Source organism: Hippopotamus amphibius, chromosome 3, assembly GCF_030028045.1.
Source record: "Hippopotamus amphibius kiboko isolate mHipAmp2 chromosome 3, mHipAmp2.hap2, whole genome shotgun sequence".
Lineage (NCBI taxonomy): Eukaryota > Metazoa > Chordata > Mammalia > Artiodactyla > Hippopotamidae > Hippopotamus > Hippopotamus amphibius.
In genome coordinates, this window is record NC_080188.1 from 85,649,243 (window position 1) to 85,665,404 (window position 16,162).

Consider the following 16,162-nt stretch of genomic DNA (forward strand, 5'->3'; position numbering starts at 1 on the left):
AGAACAAGAAAAAGGCTATATGATATTAAAAGTTTTGCAAATGAATCACAATTCTTATTCATTTCTGAAATATATGATTAAAAACTTAAAAAAGCAAAACATAAAACTTATAAATTTTCTACGTACTGGTATCATTCTTTTTTTTTCTGATAATATTCTAATATGTAAAAATGAGCAAGAACTAAGAAAGTCGTATGTATGTAACTTTCTCAGCATTAAGAACAGATTTCAAAGATTGAATATAATGACTACATATATTAACATTTTTCTCTGACATTCACATGGACAATTTTCCAAGTATACTATATTCTGTAACAAATAAGACCAAAAAAAAAGACTTCATTTTTGGAATTGTGAAAAAATTAGGAAAGCTTTTTTCTATGTAAATTTAACTCAAATACAAAAAGTCTAAGGAAAGAAAACATTTAAAACTTTTTTGTTCATAACAATATAAACTTTAAGGAGAAAAAGTATAAAAACATAGGTACACCTTAACTATATTTTGCTTTTGCTATATTTTTATCAATTGTCATGGCATATTCTCTTTCTTTAAAAACAGCTATGATCAATTAAGCAAAGCTTGGAAGGAAATGGTGTTAAAAAATAAAAAGCTTTGGGGACTTCCCTGGTGGCACAGTGGTTAACACTCCATGCTCCCAAAGCAGGGGGCCCGGATTTGATCCCTGGTCAGGGAACTAGATGCCACATGCACACCACAACTAAGAGTTCATGTGCCGCAACTAAGGAGCCGGCGAGCCACAACTAAGGAGACTGCCTGCTGCAACCAAATTAATCAATTAATTAATTAATTTTAAAAAAAGCTTTGGATTGCTCAGGTATTATAAAGGAAATAAATTAAGCATTAAAGCATTATTTCTGACAGGGTCGCTTTATTTCCTGATAAATAAACCTTATGTAAGTGATTAATTCTTCTAATTTTTTAAAAAATATTTTCCTTTTTACCTGATAAACAGCTGCCCTTATGTTATCTGCTCGGTCAGGTTCTGTGTTCTGTTTCTGTGAGGGCTTTTCGTCCAAGACTCTCAAAGTCCCTAAATAGTGAGAAGTGGGAACTGTCGATGGAGTTCTTAGAGACCCAGTTTTCTTTAAGAACTCAGAGGTCATTAATCTGAAAAGATCCACATGAATCAAGATAAACTATTACAACTGCATGTGGTAGAAGAAAGATTCATTAGATTTTGCAACTATATTTGAAAACTACATTATAATTTGATAAATTATAATTACCTTGAAAATGATGTGGTCTTTAATTGGTATACAAAGACCCTCATTCAACATAAGTTAAATTTTATTACTTTAAGTGATACAGCTTCAAAGCAATTTTTCTTTTTAGGTATTTGTAATTAAAACATTTTTAACAAACATGGACTCAAGTTACATGGGAAAAATAATATTAATAAGTAGGTTTTAATAGTTTCTTGTATTATTTTGCTACGTAAGCCATCTTAAGTATAAAGTTAGACTAGTAACCTCTATTTCTGGGCTGGTGGGAAAATCTGGCCCGCCATCTACTCTGGCATATAAAGCTTAGTGCACCATGGCTATTTTGTTTATTTTCATAATGCCAACAGTGGCCTCCCTGCTATAATAGCAGAACTGAGCACTTACAACAGAAACCATATGGCTTACAAGACCTGACATACATACTAACTGGTAAGGTTACAGAAAAGGTTTGCTGACCCCTGTTTTATTTGACTGATAATAATTTAAAACATTCAGAAGGGGGCTTCCCTGGTGGCACAGTGGTTAAGAATCCGCCTTCCAATGTAGGGAACACGGGTTCAATTCCTGGTCTGGGAAGATCCCACATGCTGCAGAGCAACTAAGCGCATGCACCAAAACTACTGAGCCTGTGCTCTTCTAGAGCCCATGAGCCACAACTATTGAGCCCAAGTGCCACAAATACTGAAGCCTGTGCACCCTAGAGACTGCGCTCCACAACAAGAGAAGCCACCGCAATGAGAAGCCCATGTACCACAACAAAGAGTAGCCTCTGCTTGCGGCAACTAGAGAAAACCCGCAAGCAGCAACAAAGACCCAACACACCCAATAAATAAGTTAATTTTTTTAAAAAAAGAGTTTCCTCCACTCTTAAAAAAAGGATTCAGAACATTCTGATTAGCATTTATGAGTTAGGCTTCCATTATCATCAGTGTAAATGAAGCTACATGAGTTCTTATCATTTTAATAAACCAAGCTTAGTCCATAAAACCTCAAAGTTTAAAGTATAATTTTTCACGTGTTGGACAAAGACACTTAATAGAGGAGGTGAGTGCTGGACTTCAGCTTTATTACCGCTTTATATCTACTGTCTCAGGAAAAGCAGGAGAAAGAAACTCTATCCCAGGAGCAGTGCAGAGCATGGGTGATCCTTAATCAATTCCTTTTTATAAACGAATATATTCAACTACAGGGATTTATCATGAAGTAACTACTTCATTCTTCTCATGAGAAGAAAATTAAGTAACACCAAATGAAATTTACTTTATAGAAGTTAAACTGAAACTAGCTTTGTTGGAAGGTAAACCCATAACTGAGGAAAAATGATAACTTTATTACCTGCCAGATGCACTGGATGCTCTATTATTTGTTGACTTTTTATTCTTCATATTTCTATCTTGAATTGTTTTCTATTAAATAGAAAAAGCCATAGATGGATTATCACTGTATCTATCACAGTTAGAGGCCAATCTACCAGTAAGTCCATGTTTCTCAAGCATCTACTATGTGTCAAGTATAGCCATCACCAGAAACAAATAAGGATATCACCTTTCAGGGAGGTTGACTGACAATGAACACATAAACTAATGTGACTCATGAAGGAAATAAACTAGGGTCCAGGGACAGTGAAGAGTGGAGCTGAGGAGCTACTTTAATGACAGTGATCAGGGAAGGCCTCCCTGAAGGCATGACATCAGAGCTAAGACAAATGATGAATAGAAAAGGGCCATTTGACATTCTACAGAGAGGTTGATAATTTTGAGAAACAGAAAAAGGTGAAAGACGCTGAGGCACCGTGACTGGCACGGAGAGCTAAGGAATATAACAGAAGAATCATATGAGATCTCCAGTGGTGAGGAGTCTGCCATTTATTCCATGATAAGAATCCAACACAGAGACCTTAGAGGGGAATGACTGATTCAGACTTAAGATCACTCAGTTAAGAGTAAGAATAAAGCCAAGGATTCGTTCAAATGAAATATGTTATAATCTTGTTATATATAAATCATCTGCTTTAATTTAAAACTACCTCTGTTAAACATTTCTAAGCCCTGTCTATAAATTCCAGAATCCCCTTCTTCCTTCTACTTTACACTGACAGATGGGTGCCAGCAACAAAGTGAGAGCACAGATGTAAACACATCCCTAACTTAGCATTTGTGCTTTTTCCTAAGGAAAGTGGTTAAGGACAATATACTTGAACCTGGCTTAGTGAACCTTCTCTGTAAAATTTAATAAAAACCTAATACTCTCTATCATAAAAGTCCTGTTCAACCACAAGTTTTCAGCTAACTGTTATCCTCCCCAATAATAAATATACATAGCCACCAGATAACTGCAGGAGAAACTGCATAAAGAAAATTCAGGAGAAATAAAGACTAAAAATGCTCCACTGTAAACTTTAAGAGCACAGTACTCTGGTGCAATACAGCATAGGGACAAGTAATCCCACATACTGCAAACCTGGTTCTCAAGGTAATAATAATACTATTCCTGATAATGACCCTGTCCATCCATTTAAACAGGTATGGATATTGCTAAACATCTCTTAAAGATTTTTATTAAAATTTGTAAAATATTTAAAAATGATATCCGAAGGAATATCTTTCATGAATTCAAAACCTCAGATATTATTCCAGACAGCTGCATTTTTATAACATGAAGACCTATAGATACCTACCTACTTCTGGGTATGTATTTCTGAAACATTTAAAATTATATTATGATTATATACCTCTAATAATTTTTAATGAAATATTGGGTTTTATTATATTCACTGCAAAACCTTCCCTGAAGTTAAAACTCTATTGAATAAGAATCACTTGACAGTATAATACCACTATCAAAAGGTGAGATTTTCACAGATAATTCAGAAGTACCTAACATGGGAGATAAAGTATTTAAAAGTTCTATTTTGAGTTTTAAGCTGTAGTATAGAGGGTACAATTTTATATAAATACCTTTACAGACTCAGTGCATAAGACAGTCTGAAGTTGCAATACTGGTGGATCATCAACTGGTAAATCATCATTCATAATCAGTTCAGCTTTCTCCTTTTCTTCTTCAAGGTCACCAGTAGACACTTGACTTTTCTTGGCTTCCTCAAGTGCAGCAGCAACAAAGTCTTTCAAAAATGAGTTCTCTTCATTTTCAATTGATTTCAAGGAAGTACGGTTTTCAGTGCATTCTTCATTCTGATCTATTTTGTGACAGAGTAACAGAACTAAATCTCCCTTCTGGATTTAATGAAGTGGATAACAAATTAATTTGCTCTCCACTAAATGAAAACTGTCTATAACCTCTTTCTTGCAAAAAAAAAAAAAAAACGGAGATAACTATCATACTCAACTTGAATAAACTTTTTCCCAAAGTGAGCTACAAAACAAAAAATGGCTATTAAATCTACTAAAGCATTTGACACACCTTAGAAAATTATCGTATAAGCAAACAGAACGGAATAACGACCCTAGGACATAGACACGCCACAAGCACTTGTTGATGTATAAACCAAGTAAGTGAGATGGTGATGTCTAGTCTATTCAAAAGCCTCTGCTTCTTAGCTGGATCAAGAGGCATAGATATCTAAGATACTACAGTTACTAGCAGGCAGTTGTAATACTGTACAGATGCAGAGAGAACCAAGAATCAACACAATTCTAGAAGAGTCCACCACACAGAGAATAAAGCCATCCTCTAGAGTTTTACTACCACTAAGATGCACTGTTGCCTCTGATACCAAAAGGGTAGGAAAGGAAGGCCTAGTGCTTACCCTCTCCGTGCTCAAGCGACAGCCGTGAGCTCTGTCAGGGAGCCTTCAGTTTTGCTTTTACAGAATTGTTTCTATTATTCTGATTCTACCACATTTTAGAATGTTCAACGGAAAAATCAGTGCTTTCTGTGTTGATCACCAACTTTCAGCTCTGCTAGGATCCACCTGCTGGCCAAACCTGTACCTTTACTGTCAAAGTCTTAATTCTGAGGCTTTCATTACAGCCACTTTTGGAGAACTTGTTTTGAGGTAAGCTGGATAAAATATCACTTTATAATTCCAGTTATATGTTCATATTTGGAGAGTACTCATCAATGAGGACTTTAGAGCTGTTAATCAATGTACTCAGTGAAAAGAACGAGGACTTTGGAGCCAAAGATTTAAATTGTGGCTCCATCACTGACCTTGGGTATGTTTCCTAATATCTTTGCCCTTCAATTTTTCTCATCTGTAAAATAACAAATATTATACTACATAGTAAGCACTTAATAAATGTTAGCTATACATCCCAGTCTTAGAAACAGCTATGCCTTTAACTCTTATTGTTATATGTCATAGGACTAAGGAAAGAAACAGTGTTAACTACTCATACCTCACACTCACCATGCGCTAACTATGGTTCTGTTCTAGCTGCTTTACATGTATCAACTAATTTAATTCTCACAACTACTCTACTCTTATTAAGCCCATTTTAAAGATCAACATATGAGGCCGGAAAGGTTAGTTACTTTCTCATGTGGTTGTGCCTGGATTCAAATCTAGCTTAGCCTCACTCTAAAAGTCCACCTAACCGTTATGTTGCCTATAGCAGAAACACCTGCAAAATAACAGCTCACATTTAGTGAATACTCTACTTGTGCTTGGAATTGAGTTAGTGGCTAAAATGCAGAGTATCACTTAATTTTCACAATAGCCTTATGAGATTGGTCTAATTATAACTTGGGGATTGAGGCACTGAGAGATTAAGTCCTGCATCTACAATCATGTGGTTAATAAATTGCATTGCTGGGATTAAAGCGCAGGCAAACACAAACATACATTGTTCCTACATTTCACTACTTAAAGTATTATTTCTTTTACAAACAGCATCCTAAGTGATACAAATTTCAGAAAAAAAATAAGGTAGAATAATTTGATATAATCACCTGTAATGGAGGCTTTTTCCCCAGATGCTGGTGAAAAGGAATCTCCAAGACTTTCTTTAAGGGGTGATGATGATAGACTTGTTAACCATGGATCCTGTTTAAAGAAAATATATGTACTATGTAAGTTTAGTTCTCAAGATTCATGGGACGGGGCGGGGGGGAGATACCAGTATTAAGACTACTTCATAACTCTGGAATCTGCATTATTAGTTTTCTGCTGAAACATCAAAAGTGTTAAGTCAAAAGAGGTTATAATATGCTTTACTTTCAAGTCTTGATGTCTTGATCATTAAAAGAGCTCACTAAGAGCTATTCCAGTTCTTTAAATGAAACCTCTATATTTTAAAAAATTCTGCTGCTCTAAAATCAAATCTCAGAAATATTTAAGGTAAATATATGACATCTCTTTCTCTATGTATATATATTCTTAGAAAGGATAAAGAAGATAGAAGGTAAAAACACTTAGCTTCAAACAAATATTACTAGTTGTTCAAATGAAAGCAATTTATAAAACCAAGTAGACAGTTACTTACAAATATTTTCGATAAAAAATTACATAGATTTCATGTACTTTAGTTTTCCTCAAAATTACTATATCTGAAATAAAATAATTATTATATCTGAAATGAAGTAATTATATTTGTGTATGTAAACTAAACATCTTTATAGAATAATACTCTTGTCTAAAGGTGATGATATTATAATGTAAGAAGTTTGATTTTGTTGCATAAATAATAAAGTTAAATTTTCTGTCCCATAATATTTACAAAGAAAGTTATAAGTCAAAAGCAATAGAGAGAAATCATCTGGGAAGATGGCAGAAGGGCTAAAACACTGGAGTCTACCCTGAGAAATGAAGCTTTACCCAGGGAGATTTGCAAGTTAGTAGCCTTTTTCCTGAGGAAATTCCCCCAACTGTGCAGCTCAAGTAGTAGAAAGCTGCAACATTACTAGACTGGCTTGAGGGGTCAGAGGATAGAGTTTAGGACTAGAAGATCAGCCAATAAATTTGGAGAAGAGCTGCAGAGGGCATGAACCCCAATATCTGCATCTATTGAGCCACCTTGAACCCTTGGCTCATTCTATGCATGGCATGGGAAAGACCTCAGAGGGTCCTGTAAAATCGTAGTAGCTAGAAAGTGAAAAAACTAAACAAAGATTTCAGTCAATGTCCATGGCAATGGAGACAGAGTTGGGAATATGAATCTAGCCATAATATCTGTGCTAGAACACATGTTCAGAGGAACATAACAGAATTCAGAATCTATACAACATATCATTCATAATGTTCAGTATTCAATCAAAAAGCTAATAACTAAAGTAACAAAAAATGGTGACACAAACCCATGGAAACAAAAACAGTCTATAGTAACCAACACAGAGATGACCCAGATGTTGAAATTAGGAAACAAGAACTTTAAAGTAGATTATTATAAATATCTACAAGCATTTAGGAGGAAATATATATATATAGTGGCTGAACAGATGGGGTATCTTATTATTAGACACAGAAAATATAAAAAATACCAATGGAAATCCTAGAGTTGAACACTACTGAAATTAAAAAAATCACTGGATAGACTTAACAGGAGATCCGGAAAGGGCAGTGGTAGAAAAGGTCAGTGACCTTGAAGACAAAGGAATAAAAATTATTCAATCTAAAAAAACAAAGGGACCCATTTGTTAATTTTTGTTTTTATTTCCTTTATTCTAGGAGGTGGGTCAAAAAGATCTTGCTGTCATTTCTGTCACAGAGTGTTCTGACTGTTTTCCTCTAAGAGTTTTATAGCGTCAGGCCTTACATTTAGGTCTTTGATGCATTTTGAGTTTATTTTTGTGTATGGTGTTAGGGAATGTTCTAAATTCATTCTTTTAAAAGTAGCTGTCCAGTTTTCCCAGCACCATTTACTGAAGAGACTATCTTTTCTCCATTGTATATTCTTTCCTCCTTTGTCGAAGATAAGGTAACCATATGTACATGGGTTTATCTCTGGACTTTCTATCCAGTTCCACTGAACTATATTTCTATTTTTGTGCCAGTACCATACTATCTTGATTACTGTAGCTTTAGAGTATAGTCTGAAGTCAGGGAGGCTGATTCCTCCAGCTCCATTTTTTCTTCTCAAGATTGCTTTGGCTATTCAGGGTCTTGTATGTTTCCATACAAATTGTACAATTTTTTGTTCTAGTTCTGTGAAAAATGCCATTGTAATTTGATAGGGATTGCATTGAATCTGTAGATTGTTTTGGGTAGTATAGTAAACAAATGGGACCTAATGAAACTTAAAGGTTTTCCTTTCCTTTCAGCAAAGGAAACCACAAATATGACAAAAAGACAACCCTTGGAATGGGAAAAAATATTTGCCAATGAAGCAACTATCAAAGAATTAATCCCCAAAATATATAAGCAGCTTCTGCAGCTCAATATCAAAAACAAACAAACAAAAAAAAACATCCAAAAATAGGCAGAAGACACCTAAATAGACATTTCTCCAAAGAAGATATACAGATGGCCAACAAACACATGAAAAGATGCTCAACATCACTAATCATTAGAGAAATGCAAATCAAAACCACAATGAGGTATCACCTCACACCACTCAGAATGGCCATTAACAAAAAATCTAGGAACAATAAATGCTGCAGAGGCTGTGGAGAAAAGGGAACCCTCCTGTACCGTTGGTGGGACTGTAAAGTGATACAGCCACTATGGAAAATAGTATGGAGGTTCCTTAAAAATCTAAAAATAGAACTACCTTATGACACAGCAATCCCACTACTGGGCACATAGCCAGAGAAAACCATAATTCAAAAAGATACATGTACCACAATATTCACTGCAGCATTATTTACAATAGCCAGGACGTGGAAGCAACCTAAATGTCCACTGACAGATGAACAGATAAAGAAGACATGGCATATATATACAATGGAATATTACTCAGCCATAAAAAAGAATGAAATTGAGTTACTAGTAGTGAGGTGGGTGGACCTACGGTCTGTCATACAGAGTGAAGTAAGTCAGAAAGAGAAAAACAAATACCATATGCTAACACATATATATGGAATCTAAAAAAATGATACTGATGAACCCAGTGGCAGAGGAAGAATAAAGATGCAGATGGAGGGCACAGACTTGAGGACATGAGGATGGGGGGAAGGAGAAGCTGGGACAAAGTGAAAGAGTAGCACTGACATTTAAACACTATCAAATGTAAAATAGCTAGTGGGAAGCAACTGCATAACACAGGAAGATCAACACAATAATTGGTGATGACCTAGAGGGGTGGGATTCGTAGGATGGGAGGGAGGCGCAAGAGGGAGGGGATATGGGGATATATGCATAAATACAGCTGATTCACTCTGTTGTACAGCAGAAACTGGCACAACAGTGTAAAGCTATTATACTCCAATAAAGATCGAAGGAAAAAAATTTTTTTTTAATTAAAAAACAAAGGGAAAAAAAGATTGATGAAACATGAAAGAACTCTAGAGATCAGTGAGACATATCAAAAATTTCAATGCATATGTAAATACAAACAAGAGGAAAGAAAATAAAACAGAAAAAATATGTTAACTTCCCATTTTTATGGAAAATATCAGTTTACAAATCCTGAAATCTCAACAAAACCCAAGCAGGAGAAATATAGGTACCTCACAGTCAAATTGTTGTAATTCAAAGAAAAAAGACCAAATCTTGAAAAAAATTCTGAAAGCTGCCAAAAACAAAACAAAACATTATATAATGAGGACAACAAAATAAATTTTTGCTGATTTCCTAACAGAAATAATAAAGGCCAGGAACAATGGAACCCTATACAGAGCTGGGGATAGGAGAAGGAAACTGTCAGTCAAGAAGTATATATTCAGCTAAGCCATCCTTCAAAAATGAAGATAAAGTGAACATATTTTGGATAAGTAAAGACTGAGAGAATCCATCACTGGCAAATTTACATTACAGGAAATGCAAAAATAAGTTATTAAGATTGAAGGGAAATACCACTAGAAGGTAATCTGGAGCTATAGGAAGGAATTAAGATCCCTAGAAATGGAAAATATATATATAAGAAAACTACAAATATTTATTCTTCTCTTCTTTTAGTTCTTTAAAAGTCTAAGATGAAAAGTTTAAAAGGCTCTTTAAAGAAAAGTTATAACTGTATTGTGGGAATTATAAGTAAGTGTAATATATATGACAACAATGCATAATGGATGAAGGAGTATATGGAACTCATTTATAGACACATCTTGTAATCTACAGAGCATCTACTAAAAACAACGCAAATAGGTATAGCCAAAAAGGCAATAGAGAAATCCAATGAAAAACCAAAGCATATGTATTAACTCTGAAAGAAAAAAGGCAAGAAAGAAGTTACAGAAGAACAACAACAACATCAATTTTAAAAAGATAGATAAAATAAATAGAAAACGAACAGTAACAAACTGGTCCTAAGCGTACTTACATTTAAAGTATACGGACTAAACACTCATAAATGGAATAATGGATCCATAGATGGACCACTATTATAAAGCAGATTGTGAGACTTGATAAAAAAGTAATACCAAACTGCTACTACAAGAGTCATTTAAAGGAAAAGAAAAAAATTGTTTGAAAGGAAAATGATAGAAAAAGTTATGCCATGCAAATACTGAAATGCTGAGATGTCAGACAAAACAAACTGCAAGATACAGAGCATTACCAGAGATACAAACATTTCATAATGCTAAAGAGGGTTAAGACATAATAATGATAAAGGTGTATGTATCTAATAAACAGTCATGGAATGCTGACAGAACAAAAAGGAAGTACAGAGAAATTCACAAACATAGCTGGAGATTTTAACACACTGTGGTTGGTACTTGGTAAATCAATTAGACAAAATTTCAGTAAGAATGGAGAAGATCTGAATGACGCTACCAACCATCTTGACCAAACTGAAATTACAGAATATTATATCTAACACCTGCAGAACACACATTCTTTTTTTTTTTAATACAAATGAAACTTTCACAAGATACACGTAGGCTGGACCTTAAAAAAAAATCTCAACAACTTTTAAAAATGTGAATTCTCTGATCATAATAGGATTATATTATAAATCTATGCAGGAATATATCTAGAGAAAATTTAAATATGTGGAAATAAAATCATTCACCATAAAATAACCATCTGGTCAAAAAAACGATGACAAGGGAAATTAGAAAATGTATTTAAAGGAATGATAATGAAAATAAATGGCATCAAAAAAATTGGGTGCTGCTCATCAGTGCATTCGAGGCAGATTTATAGTTTTCAAAGGTTTTGATAGAAAGGACGAAAAGCTTAAAATGAATTGACACTTTTTCTAACTTAAAGGTAAGCAAATTAAACCCAAAGGAAATAAAAGAAAGAAACAATAAAAAGTGAAAATAAGTGAAATTGCAAACAGAGAGAAAATTAACAAAGCCAACATTGGTTCTTAGAAGTTTTAACAAAACTGAGCAATGCCTACCAAAATTTAACAAGAAAGACAGAAAACACAAATTATATATTAGAAACGAAAGATGGAATGTCATGATAATTTTACTGTCATCAAAAGGATAAGGGTATATCACAAACAACTTTATGCTTATAAATTCAACTTCTCAGATAAAGTGGACAAATTTCTAAATAGACATAAATTACCAAATTGATGAAGCAGAAAACCTGAATCCCAAAATATTGAAAAATACTCAGAATACCAAAAAAACAAAAAATCAAATTTAGTCTCAAACACCTCTCCACAAAGAAAATTCTAGGCCCAGAAAATTTTGCTGATGAACTCTCTCAATTACGGGGAAAATGATACTAAACTTTTGGTTTCATACCAAACTATTACAAAATAAAGGAGAAAGAGACACTCTCCAATTCATATGATAGCCATACCTGATAATAACATTATAAGGAAAAAATTATAGACAGCATCCATAAATGTAGATGTAGAAGTCTTAACAAAATATTAAGAAATCAAATTCCACACTAAAATAGTCTACAATGAATCAGCCATATTTTATCCCAGGAATACTGTGTTATTTCAACATACAGATTTGTATCATCACACACACACATAGGAAAGGTGGGAAGTGAGGCTGTAGCAAGAAAAAAAATGTCAGCCTTTCGATACCTAGCTGTGACACTTGCAGGAAGATAAGGCAGTAGGGAGAGAGGTGCAGCGTCATGTGAGAACTTATATAAAGTTAAAGATGCTTGAGCATAGATGAATGTGGATGAAAACAGATCCTTTCAGAGCCAAAGAGTATAGATACAGGAGAGAGAAGGGTTGAACAAAAAATAAATGGGAAATCCCTGAAAAGGTGGACTTAAATAAAATTCAGAGCATGGTCAGGAAAATTTTTACAATGAGGAATAAGGAAAATTTAGATTATTAAACACAGAAGTATCTAAGATGCCAAACGAAGATAAAAGCTCTACATTATGGGCTATGTTATAGTCATTAAGATGAACATAGTCTCAAGATCACCCAGCAACATGGAAACAAGAGATTTAAGAAAAAAAGCATGACACAAAACATTATGAATGTTAAGATGCCAAATATGATAAAACAAGTGTAGGAAAACAGCCCAAAAGGGAGTAAGAATAATGAACACAGTTGTTAGTAGGTGGTGGGATTGCAGGTACATACTTTTCAATTACATTTTCTGTCATAATATGTTACTTTAAAAACTTTAGGAATACTTTGTTCTTTAATCAAGGGACACAAAATGCATCGCAAAGAGCAATTAAAGTTAGGTATGACTCCCAGTTTGAATCTTGGTCCCTCAAAATTCATGTCTATCCTGAATTTCAGAAGGTGATCTTATTTGAAAATAAGGTGTCTGTAGATGGAATTAGTTAAGATATTGGATTGGAGTGGACCCTACATCAAATGCCTGGTGTCTTCTTTTTAGATACAGAGACTCAGGGAAGGCCATGGGATGATGGAAGCAGGGACTGGAGTGAAGTAGCTACAAGCCAAGGACCACTGAAGAGTTCTGACCACCACCAGAAGCTGGAAGAAGCAAGGAAGGATTCGTCCCTAGAGCCTTCAGAGGGAACCTGGCCCTGTTCGTGCATTGATTTTAGACTTCTGACCTCCAGAACTGAGAGAACTTCTGTTGTCTTAAGTTATCTAGTTTGTGGCAATTTGTTACAGCAGCTACAGTGAACGAACACAATATCCACTTGGCTAGATGATTTTATTATGTATGAAATAATTGGTTTCGATAACACCCTCTCTTCTAATTTTCAGAACAAATTAGGACATAGCACATTGAAGTCATACAGATTTATATCAAATTGCCAGCTTCACTGCTAAAGCTAAAGTACAGGACAAGAGTGGACTCAGAAGCCAACTGTGCTCATACTCCTGATCTGCATTGGAGAGATTCATCCATTTAGTTGTGATAAAAGGGACTTCCTCTGTCTCCCTTTGTACCACCTCCCAAGGAGCAGATCCTTACTCACATCAGTAACACAGAGGAGTCAGGAGAAGAAAGAAGCTTAGCCAGGCACTGTTTAGTTCCTTTTCTCTGATCTGCTCAAGCAGATTGTGGAGGAGGAATGTTCTTCCCATACTTATCCCTTCTGAAATGTGAGGTGGAATTTCCCTAACTGTAGTGAAACGTAAAGATGGGGGCCAGGAGGAATCAAGATGGCAGAGTAGGAGGTGCGCTCACTCCCTCTTGCAAGAGCACTGGAATTACAACTAACTGCTGAACAATCATCAACAGAAAGACACGGGAACTCACCAAAAAAGACACCCCACATCCAGAGACAAAGGAGAAGCCACAATGAGACAGTAGGAGGGGTGCAATCGCATTAAAATCAAATCCAATAAATGCTGGGTGGGTGACTCACAAACTGGAGAACAGTTATACCACAGAAGTCCACCCACTAAAGTGAGGGCTCTCAGCCCCACGTCAGGCTTCCCAACCTGGGGTTCCAGCAACGGGAGGAGGAATCCCCAGAGAATCAGACTTTGAAAGCCAGCGGGATTTGATTGCAGGACCTCCACAGGACTGGGGAAACAGAGACTCCACTCTTGGAGGACACACAAAAAAGTGTGCTCACCAGGACCCAGGGGGAAGGAGCAGTGACCCCATAGGAGACTGAATCAGACCTACCTGCTGGTGCTGGAGGGGGGCCTGCAGAGGTGGGGGGCAGTTGTGGCTCACCGAGGAGACAGGGGCACTGGCGGCAGGCATTCTCGGAAGCGCTTATTGGTGTGAGCCCTACCAGACCCTGCCATTAGACCCACAAAAGACCCTGTAAGCTCCAGTGCTGGGTAGCCTCGGGCCAAACAACCAACAAGGTGGGAACACAGCTTCACCCATTGGCAGACAAGCAGCTAAAGTTTTACTAAGCTCTGCCCGCCAAATCAGATTAAAGTTTTACTGAGCTCCGCCCACCGAGCCCAACCCACCATCAGTCCCTCCCATCATGAAGCACCTATGAGCCTCCTAGACTGCTTCCTCCACAAGAGGGCAAACAGCAGTATCAAGCAGTATCAGCAGTATTTCGTCTTGTGGAACTGAAAACCACAGCCACAGAAAGAGAGAGAAGATGAAAAGGTAGAAGACTTTGTACCAGATGAAGGGACAAGATAAAAACCCAGAAAAACAACTAAATGAAGAGGAGATAGGCACCTTTCCAGAAAAAGAATTCAGAATAATGATGGTGAAGATGATCCAGGACTGTGAAAAAAGACTAGATGCGAAGATCAAAAAGTTGCAAGAAAAGTTTACCAAAGACCTAGAAGAATTAAAAAGCAAACAGAGATATGCAACACAATAACTGAAATGAAGAATACACTAGAAGGAATCAATAGCAGATTAACTGAGGCAGAAGGGTGAATAAGTGACCTGGAAGACAGAATGGTGACAATCACTGATGTGGAAAAGAATAAGGAAAAAAGAATGAAAAGAACTGAAGACAGCCTAAGAGACCTCTGGGACAATGTTAAACGCACCAACATTCGAATTATAGGGATCCCAGAAGAAGAAGAGAGAGAGAAAGGACCTGAGAAAATATTGGAAGAGATTCTAGTTGAAAACTTCCCTAACATGGGAAAGGAAATAGCTACCCAAGTCCAGGAAGTGCAGAGAGTCCCAGGCAGGATAAACCCAAGGAGAAACATACCAAGACACATAGTAATCAAATTGACAAAAATTAAAGACAGAGAAAATTTACTAAAAGCAACAAGGGAAAAATTACAAATTACATTCAAGGGAACTCCCATCAGGTTAACAGCTGATTTCTCAGCAGAAACTCTGCAAGCCAGAAGGGAGTGGCATGATATATTTCAAGTGATGACAGGGAAGAATGTACAACCAAGAATACTCTACCCAGCAAGGATCTCATTCAGATTTGACAGAGAAATCAAAAGCTTTACAGACAAGCAACAGCTAAGAGAACTCAGCACCACCAAACCAGCCCTACAACAAATGCTAAAGGAACTTCTCTAAGTGGGAAACATAAGAGAAGAAAAGGACCTACAGAAATAAAAACAAAACAATTAAGAAAATGGTAATAGGAACATACATATCAATAATTACCTTGAATGTAAATGGACTAAATGCATCAACCAAAAGACACAGACTGGCTGAATGGATACAAAAACAAGACCCATATATATGCTGTTTGGAAGAGACCCACTTCAGACCTAGGGACACATACAGATCGAAAGTGAGGGAATGGAAAAAGATATTCCATGAAAATGGAAATCAAAAGAAAGCTGGAGTAATGATACTTACATCAGATAAAATAGAGTTTAAAATAAAAAATGTTACAAGAGACAGAAAGGACACTACATAATGATCAAGGGATCAATCCAAGAAGAAGAGATAACAATTATAAATATATATGCACCCAATATAGGAGCACCTCAATACATAAGGCAAATGCTAACAACTATGAAACAGGAAATCAACAGTAACACAATAATAGTGGGGGACTTTAACACCCCACTTATACCAATGGACAGATCAT

At 35.9% G+C, this 16,162-nt stretch overlaps 1 protein-coding gene across 2 annotated transcripts in view; it reads right to left on the minus strand.

Annotated features, from left to right (window-relative positions):
• Positions 1-16,162, minus strand: part of MAP9 (microtubule associated protein 9) — a 44,289-nt gene that overhangs the window by 13,747 nt on the left and 14,380 nt on the right. For both annotated transcript variants that reach the window (XM_057729194.1, XM_057729193.1), the window contains 4 exons: positions 6,157-6,250; positions 4,203-4,441; positions 2,581-2,651; positions 964-1,129 (listed from right to left, as the gene is read on the minus strand). In XM_057729194.1, the coding sequence (XP_057585177.1) occupies positions 964-1,129; positions 2,581-2,651; positions 4,203-4,441; positions 6,157-6,250 (570 nt within the window). The remainder of the gene's footprint in view (positions 1-963; positions 1,130-2,580; positions 2,652-4,202; positions 4,442-6,156; positions 6,251-16,162) is intronic.